This window comes from Nomascus leucogenys, chromosome 22a (genome assembly GCF_006542625.1).
Source record: "Nomascus leucogenys isolate Asia chromosome 22a, Asia_NLE_v1, whole genome shotgun sequence".
Lineage (NCBI taxonomy): Eukaryota > Metazoa > Chordata > Mammalia > Primates > Hylobatidae > Nomascus > Nomascus leucogenys.
In genome coordinates this window covers 108,991,490-109,008,728 of record NC_044402.1, presented here as the reverse complement: position 1 = coordinate 109,008,728, position 17,239 = coordinate 108,991,490, and the positions used below count along the sequence as shown (strand labels likewise).

General features: G+C 37.0%; 1 protein-coding gene across 4 annotated transcripts in view; it reads right to left on the bottom strand.

Annotated features, from left to right (window-relative positions):
- PTH2R (parathyroid hormone 2 receptor) overlaps nucleotides 1–17,239 on the bottom strand; it is a 127,618-nt gene that overhangs the window by 47,208 nt on the left and 63,171 nt on the right. For all 4 annotated transcript variants that reach the window (XM_030803443.1, XM_030803442.1, XM_030803444.1 and 1 more), the window contains 3 exons: nucleotides 14,250–14,352; nucleotides 4,895–5,005; nucleotides 4,661–4,782 (listed from right to left, as the gene is read on the bottom strand). In XM_030803443.1, coding sequence (XP_030659303.1) covers nucleotides 4,661–4,738 — 78 coding nt within the window. In that variant the 5' untranslated portion in view covers nucleotides 4,739–4,782; nucleotides 4,895–5,005; nucleotides 14,250–14,352. The remainder of the gene's footprint in view (nucleotides 1–4,660; nucleotides 4,783–4,894; nucleotides 5,006–14,249; nucleotides 14,353–17,239) is intronic.

Sequence of the window (17,239 nt, the reverse complement as noted above, 5' to 3'; positions counted from 1 at the left end):
GTAGAGATCTGGAGTGAGCATTTTGATAGGTTTTGACAAACCAAGTTCATTTGTGTCCCTTGCTAGTCAAAAAAACACCCGCCATCCACCCCAAGGAAATCACTGCTCCAATATCTGTCACCACAAATTAGCTTTCTCTGTTCACATACTTCATATACTTCTTGACTATTCTTAGACTTCTTAGGATTACATGTTACAGTATACACTTTTTTTGTCAACATACTGTTTTTTATATTCATCGATATCGTTACATGTATAAATGGTTCATTCCTTTTCAATTATTTTATTTTAAAATAATTATATATTCAAAAGAAGTAGAAAATAGTGTAAGAAATGCCCCAGCTTCCCTTCACCCAGTATTCTCCAAAGCTTACATCTTACGTAATTTTACTAAAATATCAAAACCAGAAATTTAATATTGATGCAACACGCATATTTATAGTTCTATGTCATTTGATCATATGTACATTTTTGTAACCATTACTGTAATCAAGTACAGAACGATTTCACCAGCACAAAGTTCTCCTTGTTCTGTCCCTTTATAGTGACACCTCCTCCTCTCCACCATCCCAAACACCTGGCAACCCTTAATCTGTTTTCCATCTCCATAATTTTGTCATTTCATAAATGTCATATAAGTAGAATTATATAGTATGGGATCTTTTAAGATTGGACAATGGTGTAGAAATGTGATTGGACAAAAAGGATGTAATCGAATACTAACAGACTAAATGGGGAAACCCAGCAAGGGTTTTCCATGTTTCAATCAGGCTAATCCAATGAAGCCTCCATAAAAGGGCCAAGAAAATGGGATATAAAGAGCTGCTAGACAGATGAATTTACGGAGGCTTGCAGGAAGGTGAACAAGAACTCATTCATTTACCAGAAGGGTGGTGCACCCCACCTCCACCGGAACAGAAGCTCCTGCGCTTCAGACTCTTCCAGACTTCACCCTATATGTCTCTTCACCTGGCTGTTTATTTGTATCCTTTAAAATATCCTTTATAATAATATATAGTAACCATAAATGTTTCTCTGAGTTTTGTGAGCTGCTCTAGCAAATTAATCGAGCCTAAAGAGGGGTTCGTGGGAACCCCAACTTGAAGGTGGTTAGTCAGAAGTTCCAGGGGCCTGGTCTTGCGATTGGCTGCTGCCTTGCGCTCAGTGAGAACTATGCATCTCTAGGGGGTTTGTCTCAGCTTCCCTGCCCTTCTCCTGGCCTGTGGGCTGCATCAGTCATGCAGTTAGTGAGGGCCCCACGTGCCTCAAGGGATGCCTCTCAGCTCCTCTGTCCTGATACATGCCTTCAGCCAACTGCTGCCTTTCACTCTGTGAGAGCCCTGTGCACATCTCAAGGAATTTCTCTGAGCCCTCTGCCTGCCCCAGCCTTTGGCATACTTCCCGCATGCACTCGGTGAAGACCTCATGGCAAAGAATTGCCTGGTGGATCATAGCTCACTAAGACTAGGGCTTACTCCTTGGAATTCTAAGCCTTTATGCCAGCCCTTGTCTGCTATTGGTATAAAAGCTTGTCTCTTTTCTCTTTGTCCCCTTCAATAGCCTGTTTTCTCCCCTTCTACTGTGGTCCTAGGGATACAAGCAGCTATGAGTCTCTTCTCTCATAGGAAGGGCTTGCCCATTTCTGGAATTTAGTTCATTTAGATTTCTTGGCATCCTCAACTCATTTTTACAAGTTATTAATTTTGCATCTAACCCAACTTATTGTTGCAACTGCCTACAATCTGACTGGAAGCAGGAAGACTTTGCCTCATTTCTTTTAAAAAATATTATTTACTACTTATTATTTTCTCTTAATAAAATAGTAAAACTTTTCATAGAAAATATTTGAATAGGCCGGGCGCGGTGGCTCACGCTTGTAATCCCAGCACTTTGGGAGGACGAGGCGGGCGGATCACGAGGTCAGGAGATCGAGACCATGGTGAAACCCCGTCTCTACTAAAAATACAAAAAAATTAGTCAGGCGTGGTGGCGGGCGCCTGTAGTCCCAGCTACTCGGAGAGGCTGAGGCAGGAGAATGGCTTGAACCCGGGAGGCGGAGCTTGCAGTGAGCCGAGATTGCGCCACTGCACTCCAGCCTGAGCGACAGAGCGAGACTCCGTCTCAAAAAAAAAAAAAAGAAAAAAGAAAAAAAGAAAATACTTGAATAATGTGTAAAACATAAAAGAGAGGAGGAAAAAAAAATCTTACAAATTCTAACCAATCAGAAAGAAACACTGTTAGTACTTCATATACTTCACATATTTCTTGAAGTTGTTGTTGTTATTATTTTAAGAGATGGCATCTCCCTATGTTGCCCAGGCTGATCTTGAACTCCCGGCCCAGTCTCCCAAGTAGCTGCAACTACAGACACAGGCCACCATGCCCAGCTAGTACTTCATCAATTTCATTTCATTCTATGTCTGTGAAGCATTGCCTATTATTTTAAGCATCTGCATTCTCAATTTATATACAAGTTTAGTCCTGAATTTTTTTGTGTGACAAAATAATTGCCCAAGGCTGCAAACTCTTTATAAAATTTACATGCATATATTTGCGCTTATTTAACGAGTTCATCAGAAATTTAAACTCGTTGAAACATTCATTATAATAATTATTTGTTCAATGAACATTTTTTTCCATTCAGTTCCCCCATTCTAAATCCTTATGCTCGATTTTAGAAGTAAATTTATAAGATCAAAAATATTATTCCTTTGAAGTTTTTAGATATATACTGCTAAATGGCTTTCCAAAAGTACATCTAGCCTTTGGATAGGAGATGTATTATATGGTAGTTTCTACGGTATGCTGCTGTTTTAAATAACACACTCTAAAAAATTTAATAATCTTGTGACTTATCATTAGAATTCCTTCCCTTTTTTAACTAAAATAATTACCTCATTTTGCCAAGCCAATTATATAAAAATTCAGAGAAAAAAATAGTGCTCAAAAATATCTTAGTTTTGTTTTCCTGATAAAAATGTGGCATTTATTCTAAATGTACACTTTTTTAGTTTTTTGCTTTTCCTTCCTTATAAAAAAATTTTATTAACTATTAATAATTTATATCTCACAAATAAGTAATATTGTTTTGCCCTACTGTGTGAAAAAATTCAGGAGATATCTAGTTTTCTTATTAGACATTTTTTTCTTGGGTTTTTCTAAATTATTACTTAAAGGTTGCAAACAATAGAAAACATTCTTTGTGTTTTTAATTAAGGAGGTAAATTATACTAACACAATTCTTCAAATTTTCTATTAACTTTTAAATCATTTTACATAAACTAGCATATATATTGAGTACATCAACCATCTTTAGTTATTTTTATTCTTAAAATACACAGTAACCACAGAAAATGGTTATAAGATTAGAGTTCAGTATAAATAAAACCATGATTTAATTTAATGGCCATTAACAGCTCTGAAAGGTTTGCATTTTTCATCATGTAATGCAAAAATGAAGATAATCACAGAGTACACTAAGTATCAGTGAATGTTTATTTCTATCGATGAGACTGAAATTCTTTTGAAGCATTGTAGCTTAACTGAATGTTGATGTTAGTTCCATTGTAGAGTACCTAACAATCTCCTCATATTGACTTATTTTATCTAAGAAGCTTTTCAACAATTAAACAGATAACTGAAAGTCTTTCTGCCAATTCCTAAGGAACTCATTAAGGTAGAAAGTTAAGACAGGAAGTTCTATTAATGCAAAATCAAAGAAACCTTCAACTCACTACTTCTCTTGCTGCTGTTCTCTCCCCCACCTCCCCAAAACATCACCAGACATAAAGAAATATGTCAAAAATTCGAAGGGTTTATGTATGATGGACTATTCTCAGGGTTTTCATAAAGCTAATTTATCACATTAACTCTTAGCATCATATGCATATATCATCATGCATTTTTGCTCACGAGATCTAAGTGATATAAATTTAAACACGACTTTTAAACCAACTTTTATAACTTAAAAGTAACTCTCTAGAATATCCCAAAGTTTACATATGATTTCTATATTGGAAACAGCACTGATGTGAAATTAGGACATAAGGGCTCTATTTTAAACCCTCTTGCCACCAAGCTATGTCACTTTGACCAACACCTAATCTCCGGTTCTCAGTTGACTCACATCTCTGAAATTAATATATTGTGCTAGAAGATTTATATGATGCCCCTTGCTCCCCTTTAATCCTAAAACTCTAACCTTTTATACACTAATGAGATCATCTATTGGTAAATCTTATGAGGTGGAAAATACACCTCTAAAATGCAAAGGTCCTTCTGGAATATACAGATGAGATGTAGCCATTCATAGGTAACTAAGGAGAAATCATGAATCATGTTACTAACTAACTATTGGGATTTTTATTCATAATATAGCATAATATAATGCAATGTAAACAATGTAATCCAACATAACAAACATAACACACACACAGGTGTAAGTACGGATGTATGTATCTCAGCCAGGTAGCTCTAGCCTATAGAAAATACCAGAATGATTGATATGCATCTGAAAAGATTGCAACATTGCTTTTATCTTTTATGATCCTTGTGTCGTGGAATAAGAGGGTTTTTATATATAATGGTTGGCAATTGAGAATTGCATTAAAACATGATTCTGCTTTCCCTTAGGAATTCACAAATAGAAAAATTCCATTACCTTTCCTATGCTGATATCTGGCTGCAGAAAGCGAAGGCAGTCTGAATAATTGGCCCATGTTTTATTTAAGCTGTGCATAAAATCCCATGTTCCATTGGGGTTACAGTGTCGGAAAGCAACTCCTGTAAAGACATGAAAGATGCTGAGATCGCTCAGTTCCCTTAGAATCTATTACCAAGAAAATGGACAAGTGAATGTTTGTTTTAAATTAATCATTTCAGAAAAATTCAATACCTTTATGGTTGAAGTCATAAATATAAGGAGGGCATGGAACAGCCGATATTTTCCCCACTGTTCCTCTGGGCCAACAAATGAGTCCATCCCATTCAGGGAAACAATTACCTTCTAATGAGAAAAAAAATTAAAGCAAATAAACAAAGAAAAATGTAGTTGGAACCAGAGAACAAATGCATTCAAAAAACAAAATTTTAGGTCATTGTCTATAGCAAAATTAAAACAAATTGGTAGTTTTTGAAACCAGATAGAATAGACACGATGCAAATGTCCCAAAATTCATCTGTGTGGCTTCATCAAAGGCTCATTCATAGGAACATTTGCTTTGCATACATCAAAAATATTCAAATTATTCCAGCATACTAATTATGGTAGCTATAGCAATTAATTTATAAGAAACATTGGAAATCATTGTGAACCACTTCTGTGGTAAAGTTTTTCTGACCACCATAGTTGTAACTACATTTTTACACTAAATTCTTGAAAACTGTTTTTAAAGATCATAACACCTGAAGCAGCGCACTTCACTGGTGAGCCCCAAGACTCAGGTTTATCTTTTTACCAGTACTTTTCCTTGAGTCTAACATTCATCTCAAACAACATTCTCATGAACTCTACTCTTCTCAAGATGAATCCAGAACTTCATCACTTCTCACAATATCTACTGCCACCACGATAGTCCAAGCCACTTCATCTCCAACCTGAATGAGTGCAACAGTCTATGACTGGCCCTCCTGATTCCAACATTTCTTTCTGCAGGACAGTTCTCTGGGTGGCATTGGATGAACCCAATTCTCTCTGCCCCTTTTTCTTGTAGTTCTCAAGAATAACTACAAAATGTGCTGGGAATGCAACATGCTGAGATAAGGGGTGAGGAACTGCCTGGAACAGTCCAGACTCAGTTCCAAGCCCTCCTAGAAACAGGATGTCTCCAGACATTAGCCCAGTGCACTCTGTATTCCCTGAGGTATATAACCAGCATTGGGCTGTTGTATGGGGTCCTTCTGCTGTGGTGCACGCAGGTCATGAGCAGTTGAGATTCCATCCAGCCCAGGCAGCTTTCCCGAACCGTGGGGCACCAGTTATCAATGACTTCTAGGCTTCTGTTGTTCCTTGCTGCCTACCTGTGAGTAATAAACCCATTTCATATAACTCATGCTCTGGGTATTCTGCCTCACTGGACTCAGACAAGTTGGTAACTAGTGCACAGTAAACCTGCTTCACACTTTCTTTCCTTTATTTTTGACACAATAGCCCCAAATCCTCCAACAGCTCCCCATCTCAAAACGTAAGTTTTTATAATGCCTGAAGTGCACACGGGATCTGCCCTCTCACCCAGACAGACTTATTCCCTTACCTCCTTCATATTTTCACTCAAATGTCAACTTCTGAGTAAACACGCTTATCTAAAATTGCATCCCAAAATCTTCCTTATACCTTTTCCTGCTGTATTTTTCACCTGAGTTCTCATCACCTTCCAATATTGGGTGTTATTTTATTATTATATTCCTAAGTCACAGGATTTAAGAAACTTGAGGTTTTTGCCTGTTTTGTCTCAAGCTTTAGCCACATTCCGGGAATGCACCTGGCACTTGGTGGAGGATTAACAAATATTCAGTGTCAACTCTCTGTGCTCTTGCAAGACTCCTTTCAATTAGTGATGAACTGAACTTCCAAGAAGACAGCCTGTCAGCCAAATTATACCCCAACTTCTCAAAAAGAGATGCCTTCAATGACTGCTGTATTAGTTTTCCATCGCTACTGTAACAGATTACCACAAACTTCACAGCTTAAAATAACAGAAATTTGTTTTTTCACTATTTCTGTAGGTCAATAGTCTGTTGGACTCAGCTGTTTCTCTCCTTGTAGACCCGTGAGGCCAAAATCAAGGGCTGGGCAGGGCTGCATTCCTCTCTGGAGGCTCTGAGGGAGGATCTGTCTCCTTGTTCATTTGGGTGGTTGGGAGAATTCAGCTCCTTGCAGACGTAGAACCAAGGTCCCCATTTCTTTGCTGTCAGCTGTCAGCTGAGAGCTGTTCCCAACTTCCAGAAGCTGCTTGCTTTCCTTGGCTCATGGCCCCCTTCTTCCATCTTCAAAGTCGGCAAGGCAGGTTGAGTCCTTCTCACATGTTTAATCTCTCCTCCTCTCTCATTTTCTGCTTCATCTCTGATTCTTTTGCCTTCCTCTTCCACTTTAAAGGGCCCGTATGATCACATGGAACCCACTCAGACAATCCAGAATAAGCTCCCTCATTTTAAGGTCCATAACCTTAATTCCATCTGCAAAGTCCTTTCTGCCGTGTGACACAGCATACACAGGCACAACAGCAGGTATTAGGGCATGGACATCCTTGGAGGGCCATCGTTCTGCCACCACAAGTACTACCCATTATAGCTCTCTCAATTTTTTAGTTACCAGTTACACTAACTGTGCTGAGGATTTTTGTTCTAGCTAATGTTCATTTTGTCAAGTTGTTTGCTTAGTTTTGAACAGTCAGCATAACAGAACCTTACAGAAACACTGATCTCTACAGAAAAATAAATTCAGTTATGAACCTGAAATTAACTTCTTAGCATCCACCATATCACACAGAAACAAATACTTGATTTGCTTTGTGCATTGCCGAAGCAATAAGAAAAGAAAATGTCTTTCCAAAAACATGTTTCTTAGAAAAAGCCTTGCTTTGCTTACATAATAAAAGCCCGAGCTTTACATATCACAGGCAAGGAAGGAGCCCATCCCACTGGCCCCTGCTTCTGGTGCACAGCTCCACCTGCCTCTTTCCACCATTATCTGCTTTGTTGTTTGTATGTTTTCCCTTTTCATTTATACAGAATGTAATGACTCCACCTCTCCCAACAACTCTACCTTTGCCCTCAACAGTATATCTTGATATCTTTCAATTCACCTTTTCATTAACAAGTCACATGTCTTTATATATCTGAACTGTCCAGTCGATATGTGCCCAGTATCTATTGTGTAATTACATAAATTGGACCTGGACACACATTCTTATTTCTCGGTAACTAGATATCCCTCCAAAATGTATGCTGCAATGTCATGTGCTGTTTTCTAGCAAAAGCCAATGGCCAGTTTATTCTATAATTATATAGTTTTTAAATTGCCATGGAAATTTTTTTTCCTCATGCTCTAAAAGGGACAGTTTTCTCATTCCCTACAAGATACTGCCTCACACATGCTGCCCAATTTTTAGAAAACTGACACTCTCCCAAAATACTTCTGTAGATCATGCTTATTTTTTTGGTTGCTCTTTGACAAAGAGAATGGTAAATGTTCACAGAAGGTTGAACAAAATTGAAGAAGCCATGAATCTCACATAGAAAAGAGAGATTTTTTTTTTCTTTTTGAGACAGAGTCTCACTCTGGAGTTAGTGGCACCATCTCAGCTCACTGCAACCTCCGCCTCCCAAGTTCAAGCAATTTTCCTGTCTCAGCCTCCCGAGTAGCTGGGACTACAGGCACCCGCCACTATGACGGTATTGTATTTTTAGTAGAGATGGGGTTTCACCATATTGGTCAGGCTGGTCTTGAACTCCTGACCTCAGGTGATCCGCCCGCCTCGGCCTCGCAAAGTGTTGGGATTACAGGCATGAGCCACTGTGCCTGGCCAAAAATAGAGATCTTAACTAGCATTCTCTCCTTGATCAGATTGCCATCCAATGTGAGTAAATACTTTCATTATTTGGCAAGGACCTAATTAATTGACTAATGGCTCCCCATCTCTCTTTATAAATTAGCACCATTAATTATAACTGTAATTATTTTTGTGTGCCAGGACAAACTAATTATGAGTGAAGCTTGTCAAACCATGACATTTACACAGAACAATCTAAAATTTGGAGAACGTTTTTCTCTTTTCAAACAAAATGTGACCACACTTGAAATAATATTTTGGATCAATAATATTTTGGTCTTTGTTTTTTAAGTACTTGAATAGTTTTATAGCCGAATATTTGCAGTTATATATCCTTTTCTCTCTTTCATAAACATTAGGAAAACTTTTATGTTCTTATGTCCTTTTATTAAAAAAATCTTTCATAAATAAAACAGAAAATCATATACTCATAACCTAGAATTGACAGCTGCTAATATTTTGCAAGTTAATCTAATTTATTTTTTGCTACAGATTTTTAAAGTAAAGTATAGACAGTCTGACAGCTCACTCCTAAATATTTTGATATGCATCTCTTGATTTTAGAAGAATGTAAAAATGAAAATTCCTGAAATTAGCTAGTGAATTCAAAATGTCATTCTAGTGTTTTACAATTTTAAAGAGCACTTGAGTCAATTTATATATAATTAGACATTTTAATTGAAAGGTAAACCAAAGTTTGACCACATTTAATTCTGTCTTATTTGCATAGAAAAAGATCTCCACGCAAATAAGGATCTCGAAGAAAGTGTTTTTTTTCTTTTAGTATTTATTCATCTACATGCTTCACATCATCCACATCTTCACAAATTTTAGATGTGACCTAAGTTTACTACCAGTTAATTTATTCTTTTATGTATAATTCATATGGTGTGTGACTGATGCACACTTGCTTATCTTGGCCCATCCTATTTCCTTTTTTGAAATGTCTTTGTGATGGTTAATATTAGGGTCAACTTGATTGGATTGAAAGATGCCTAGATAGTTGGCAAAGTATTGTTTCTGGGTGTGCCTGTGAGGGTGGTGCCAGAGGAGACTGACATTTGAGTTAGTGGACTGGGAGATCAAGACCCATCCTCAGTGAGGGTAGGCACCCTCCAGTTGGCTAGAACAAAGCAGGGGGAAGAAGGTGGGATAAGCTGGCTTGCTGAGTTTTCATCTTTCCCCTGTGCTGGATGCTTCCATCCATTTCTCCTGCCCTTGGACATCAGACTCCAGGTTCTTTGGCCTTTGGACTCTTGGACTTACACCAGTGGTTTGCTGGGGGCTCTCAGGTCTTTGGCCACGGACTGAAGGCTTCCCTGTTTTTGAGGCTCTTGGACTTAACTGAGCCACTATTGTCTTCTTTCTTCCCCAGCTTGCAGGTGGCCTATCATGGGACTTCACCCTGTGATCATGTGAGCCAATTCTTTCTAATAAACTGCCTTTCACGTATACGTATATCCTATTAGTTCTGTTCCTCTGGAGAACTTTGACTAATACAGTCGTATTTTCCCCTCATCACATCTAATTCCTACTTCTTTACTTTTAAGATGAGATCATTATTCTTCCAGGAAGCCTTCCCTGATTAATTAAGATTCATCTTCAGTGGTTCTATAGTTGTTAAAATACCTCTGTTGTTAAAATCATACACCATCCTGAAAGATGCCTGCCTTCCTTATTAAGCCGTTAACCCCACAGAGAAAAGACAGAAACTTATTCATACTTTTCAGAGCTTACTCTGGGCACATAATAATATTTGTTGAACTGTTAAAGGGACACTGACGATGATAATGTTGGCCTAGGTGATCTCTGAAATATCTTCTAGCTCAACAGTTTATAAGATTTCATAGAAAACAGCTTACTCAGCCATCATAGATAATAATGCTTTCAAATTTTTTCATGATGATGTATCTCCTTGTTAGTAGATTTCCATATCTAAGATATTAGGATCAGCATTCTTTAGAAGTTGCATGAGTGATTCCCTTTTCAGACACTATTAGACTAGCCATTCAGAAAGCTTCCTCTTAGTACAAGATACCTACAAAGGCTACATTAATGTAAAAGCCTTCTTTCTTTAAATATGGCTTAGCTGGCTGTAAAGTAAAGGAATAAATTGTAAGCCAGAAATACAGGAGCAGCAAGCTCTACATTTGGAGTTTACCTTAGAGGCTTCTATTGACCTGTTTACTTAGAGTTTTGGTGGTGTTCAGGTAACAAAAGAAGAGCCTGAGGCCTGATGGGGTGGAGAAATTGAACAGGAGACCCCTCTAGAAAGTCAGTATCCCCAAAAGATGACACTTCTCCCACTAAGTGGGTGGGCAAGAAATAAAACCATCCTTCAGAAAGAGATTGGTTTGTGTCATTCTTGGCTACATTTGGAGTTGGAATAGAAAACAGTGGAGGGGAAATTCTTCTCTAAACATTTCTAACCACAAGCCCATATTTATGTGTGATCTAAATTTAGTTTAAATTGGACTTAGGTCAATAATTCATCTAGGCACCTTGCAGTTGCAAACACAAATTTTCTCTAAAGAAAATGTTCTTTAAACAAGAACCTCATGAGTTGCTCATCACAAATCATTAGACACACAAGGAAATAAGCCACCATGTGTGGTGGTCAGCACTGACCAGCAGTCTATAGATATTACAATTATCATATGCAGCATATAAAGCATGTATAGGAAAAAAAGAAGAAATTTGAAAGAATATTGAAGGAGCAAGAGACTATCAAAATTGAATATGAAGACTTCAGAAAATAAAAATATAATCAAAATTTACTAATGGATGGATTGAACAGTTGTTAGACAAAGCTGAACAAAGAGCTGGCAAACTGGAAAATATATTCGAAGAAATTACCAAAATAGCAGTAAAGAAAGAAAGAAAAGGAAAATACATAAGACATCGATACACAAAGAGTAGTATGAATAGGTCCCATATTTGTCTTCTTAAAGTTCCAGAGGGAGATAAGAGAGAGGATAAAGGAAAGCAAAATTTCAGAGGCAAAATAACTAAAATATTCCAATCACCAAATAAAAATACAGATGCTCAGATTCAGGAAATCCAATGAATCTATACCTAGATACAGAGTGAAACTGCAGAATATCAATGTTAAAGAGTTCTTAAAGAGAGCCAGACAGAGGCCGGGCATGGTGGCTCATGCCTGTAATCCCAGCACTTTGGGAGGCAGAGGCAGGCAGATCACGAAGTCGGGAGATCGAGACCATCCTGGCTAACATGGTGAAACCCCGTCTCTACTAAAAAAATAAAAAATACAAAAATACAAAAAAATTAGCCGGGCGTGGTGGCAGGTGCCTGTAGTCCCAGCTACTCGGGAGGCTGAGGCAGGAGAATGGTGTGAACCCGGGAGGCAGAGCTTGCAGTGAGCTGAGATTATGCCACTACACTCCAGCCTGGGTGACAGAGCGAGACTCCTTCTCAAAAAAAAAAAAAAAAAAAAAAAAAAAAGCCAGACAGAAAAAGCTAATCATCAACAAAGGCTGAGAATTGATTTGTCAATAATAACAATGGAAGCTAGAAAAAAAAAAAAAACAGTATCTTTAGGTGATAAAAGTAAATAATTTTTAACCAAGGATCATATGTCCAGAAAAAGTATCTTTCAAGGTTGACACCAAAATAAAGACACTTTCCAACAGACAAAAACTGAGATCACTATAAACATATTCTAATATAAAGATTCAAAAATATATAAATAAAGGACATTTTATTCAAAGAAGAAAAATTATAACATAAAATTAAGGTAGAACTAAAAAGCATATAATTTGGAAGCAATTAAAGTATCTCAAACTGTGTTTATTATTTGGAAAAAGGAAGCGAATGATAAACTTTAAACTTTCTGAAATTAAATATATGTGAAAAATTTCTAGGATAACCACTAAAAGAATTAAATATAACATATATCTTCCATACTAGTTGGGGGTAGCAGGGGATGAAATAAAATGAGAAAAAGGTCTCAATCAATCCAGAAGAGAGTTGGAACTGGGGACGTGGAAGGGCAGAGGAAGAGCTGGTGAAATAGAAAGCCCACATGAGATTTTAGAATTAAACTCAAATATTGTATATTAGTAACTACAATTAATGTAATTGAGCTAAATTCGTCAGTTAATAGACAAAGATTATCAGAATGGATAATGAGAAAAACTCTATGTGTGTCCTGTTTGTAAAAGATACTCCTGAAATGTAAATATACAGAAAAGTTTAATAAAAGAATGAGGAAATATGAGTTGTTATTTAATGGGTACAGAGTGTCAATTTAGATGGAAAATTTCTGGAGATTGATTGCACAACAATGCGAATATACTTAACACTACTGAGCAGTACAACGAAAAAATTTTAACGCTAAATTTAATGCTATGTATATTTTATCACAATTAAAACATTTTTAAAGGATTCGAAAAGATATACAAGGCAGATACTAACCAAGAAAGAAGGAAACTAGTGTTGTTAAATTTTTTTTAATATAGTAATTTTAAATTGTACATATTTTTTAAATATAAAGGACAAGTATCCTAGAGATAAAGAGGGCTACTGCATATCTACAAAAGGTTTAATTCACCAGGAAATCTAATATTTCTAAACTTAAATAACCTCCTAACATATTTTCAAAATATATGAAGTAAAAATATCCAATGAATTTTTCAATGAAAAGTTGAAAAATTCATCATCATAGTAGCATATTTTAAGATATATATATCTCAGAAAATAATAGGTCAAGCACATTTAAAAAATCATTATGGATGCAGAATATATGAACCACACAACTAACAAGCTTAATCTAGTGGACACTATAAAACATTGTACTCAGAAACTAGAGGGCATACATACCTTTGAAGACCACATGGAAAATTATCAAAATTGACAAGAATATAAGATATTAAGTCTCAACACTTTTTTTTTTTTTTGAGACAGAGAGTCGCTCTGTCGCCCAGGCTGGAGTTGTATGGCGCGATTTTGGCTCACCACAACCTCCACCTCCTGGGTTCAAGCGATTCTCCTGCCTCAGCCTCCCGAGTAGCTGGGATTACAGGCAGGCGCCATCATGCCCAGCTAATTTTTGCATTTTTAGTAGAGACAGGGTTTCACCATTTTGGCCAGACTGGTCTGGAGCTCCCAACCTCAGGTGATCCGCCCACCTCGGCCTCCCAAAGTTCTGGGATTACAGGCGTGAGCCACCATGCCCGGCCGTCCCAACACATTTTTAAAACTCAGTATCATGCAGACCACATTCTCTGATCATAAACAATTGAGAAATCAGTCACAATTATTTATTGGCATTTAGAGAAGTATGAAGTAGATTTTGAACTGCATATTTTATAATAGAGGCAATGTCCACAGGGACAGAGCCTACTCCTCCAAGCATACTGCATGGTCAAGGGCAAATCTGTATGCATGCTCTCTACAGGCAGACAAACCCTGAAGAAAGGACTAAGCGATAGGCTGATGTGCACATGCCCAATTGCTATTCTCATACTCACTATCAGGCAAGTCACTTTTTCCACAGGGAAGGAAAAGCATGTGGGGTAGAGATGAAAAGAGTGTTGTTATTCTGCTGCACACCCCTCCACATGGAAATGTGGATTGACTGATAAGGATCTCCCTAACACTAAAGAAGGAGGGAAATGTGCAATCTTTATGAGAACGGATAGGAGGCAGAAGGAGAGCCAATTTTCTTGGCATCTTTACCTCCCTCCTGGAGTTGAGCTGTGATGTTGAGTTCACATTGTACTTTCGCTTTCAGCACAAGGACAATCTGCTCCTCTATAGTAATGGTGCCATCAGAATCCAGCTGTAGAAATGAACAAAATACAAACATTTTCATCATGTTTTTTCAAGCCAGATACAAGCTTTCATTATTTCACCTTCTAATCTAATTGAAAATGAGTTTTGATATCAAGCTATTTGAAATAGTCCTTTATCTGAATCAAAATTCAAAATCCATCAATGTGTAAGATTTTAGAATAATTTTACTTTTACCTGATTAGCCTTTTAAAAAATCCCATACCATAAGAAGTGAGAAATTTTTAATATAGCTAGGTAATTATATTAGAGATAATAGGCTATGAAAAAAATAAAATAGAGATATTATACTAAGAAAAAATATTTTAAAATAAAATAATTATATTAGAGATAATATACTACAAAAAATAGAAATAATATACAAAAAAATATACAATTTCCTGCAATATTATCTTCCATCTAACATGATACAATTTATTTACTACCAAGAGTGGTTGGTTCCAGAGGAACAGAACCTTAAAGAAGGAACCATCTGTATTTATCACCTATAGCTGTGTAACAAAACATCCCAAAATACTGTTGTGGTTTAAAATAACAAACATTAATTTGTTTCACAGTTTGGGAGATGCTTAGCTGGGTATTATTTTCTAAGATATTTATAGCACAAAGAGAATCTCAGTGAATAGTCAGATATATAGCTTTGGAGATTTCTGGATTATATTCATAGCTCAATGTCCATATTTACTTTAACAATTTTTTTTAGGAAATGAGAGAATAAGCAAAAACTAATTTTGGGGGTTGAAATACATACCAGAATTTATCTATCAATATAATACAACACAGATTCTGAGTTATAAGTAGATACACTGAAAGTGAGCCTAAAATCTCACATATCAAAAAGAGAGAATGAACTGGAAACACACGAGTCTCTGAGTGGGCATGGCAGGAAAAATTGACTCGTTCCCATTCGTTCTCTAGAAACAGTCAGGCACAACTGAAGTTTTTTGTTTTGTTTTGTTTTTTTCCTGGCCGGTTTTTTCAGTTAAACCGTTACTTCCTTTTACTTCAATCCTAAAAAACATTGTGTAAATTGTGACCAAATTTCAGAACTATACATTTGATTCAGAGAAATTTGTCTACAATTATCAAACGTGAATATTTCAAATCATCCCTTGTACCATTTTTACTTGAAGATATTCTTTTTTATTTCTTTCTGTGTATAATGCAGCCTTTTTATAGGGATAAACTTTTCCGGAAACTATGCATCTTATAAACTACAGCTTCTAAAGATATTTTGTTCTAAAACATCTGGTCAGTTTAGCCAGGAGCAAGTATGATCAGAATGTGCTAAATCACAATCTGTTAAATTGATCTTTAGTCATTGTATTAGTCCATTCTCACACTGCTATGAAGAAATACCCAAGACTGGGTAACAAAAGAGATTTGATTGACTCACAGTTCCACATTGCTGGGGAAGCCTCAAGAAACTTACAATCATGGCAGAAGGCAAAGGAGAAGGAGGCACCTTCTTCACTGGGCAGCAGGACGAAGTGAGTGCAAGCAGAGGAAATGCCAGATGTTTACAAAACCACAAGATCTCATGAGACTCACTCGCTATCAGAACAGCATGGGGGAAACCACCCCCATGATCTGATTACCTCTCCTGCTTCCACCCTTGACATGTGGGGATTATGGGGATTACAATTCAGGATGAGATTTCGGGTGGGGAACACAGCCAAACCAAATCAGTCATTTCCAGTAAAAGCAAATAAGTACTTGTTTTTTATATTGCTTTCTTTTATTCCTTTGTTATAGATACAAGCACTCTTTAACATAGAATGACATTAAAATGATAGTGTACTTCAAACAGAAGAGCAGTTTACATTTTCAATGTCTAGTTCTCCAAAAGCAACAATTGCACCCAAAACAAAATGTTACATTTAGAAAAATAGATGTTAGTAATTTTTCCTGGACAAGTGATCATTTATGATTTGAAATAAAATGTTAAATTCCAATCTGTCACATATTTGATAGCTAAGAGAAGCCCTAATTTGGTAATTTGTACTTTATTAAAAGCCCTTAAAGTTGTAAATATAGATACCAATTTTAATGTCAAGATATGAAAATCTTCATAATTAACCCAATATTCACATTTATTCAATTTTTAAGTAACCATAAATCCATAAGTTAGCTTAATTTAAGAGGTATTCTGGAACTTCCAGCATGATGGAGTTGATGTGCTTTCCCCAATTCCTCTCAGTAAATATAAACAAAAGCCCTACACATTACATATAAAATGGATATAACAATATTCTAAAAGGCAGAGAGAAGATAGCAGAGCAGGCTACAGGTCCTGGAAAACAACATGGTGGTAAATTCCCTGGGTTTTCTTTCTGCCTCATACATCCCCAACTTGGAGTAAAAGAAGCTGGAAACCCTGGAATATCAATAGGCACAGGCAGAAAAATTTAAGTCTCAAGAGAAGCCTGCTCTCTAGCCAAGGAAGAAAAAGACAGCCTGGGAAAACACCACAGAAAAAGCTGCAGCCCACAACTGGGGCTTAGCCTGGGAGGGTTCCTGGCTCTGACCAGGGAAGAATTCAAAGACAAGCTGGTGGTGTTTGACAGCAACTTTTACTGAAGTGACAGTATACAGCAGCAGCAGAGGTACTGTTCCTTGCAGAGCAGGGCTAGGCAGTCTGCCCAGAGTAGCAGCTCAGAGGCAGTTCTGCAGTCATATTTATACACACTTATATGCAAATTAAGAGGTAGATTATATAGCAATTTCTTTAAAAAGGGTGGTAACTTCTGGGTCACTGGGTCATTGCTGTGGAAAGGGGTGGTAACTTTCAGCATTGCCATGGCAATGGTAAACTGGCATGGAACACTGGAGGATGTGTCTTATGGAAAGCTGCTTCCACCATTTCCCTCTTTTAG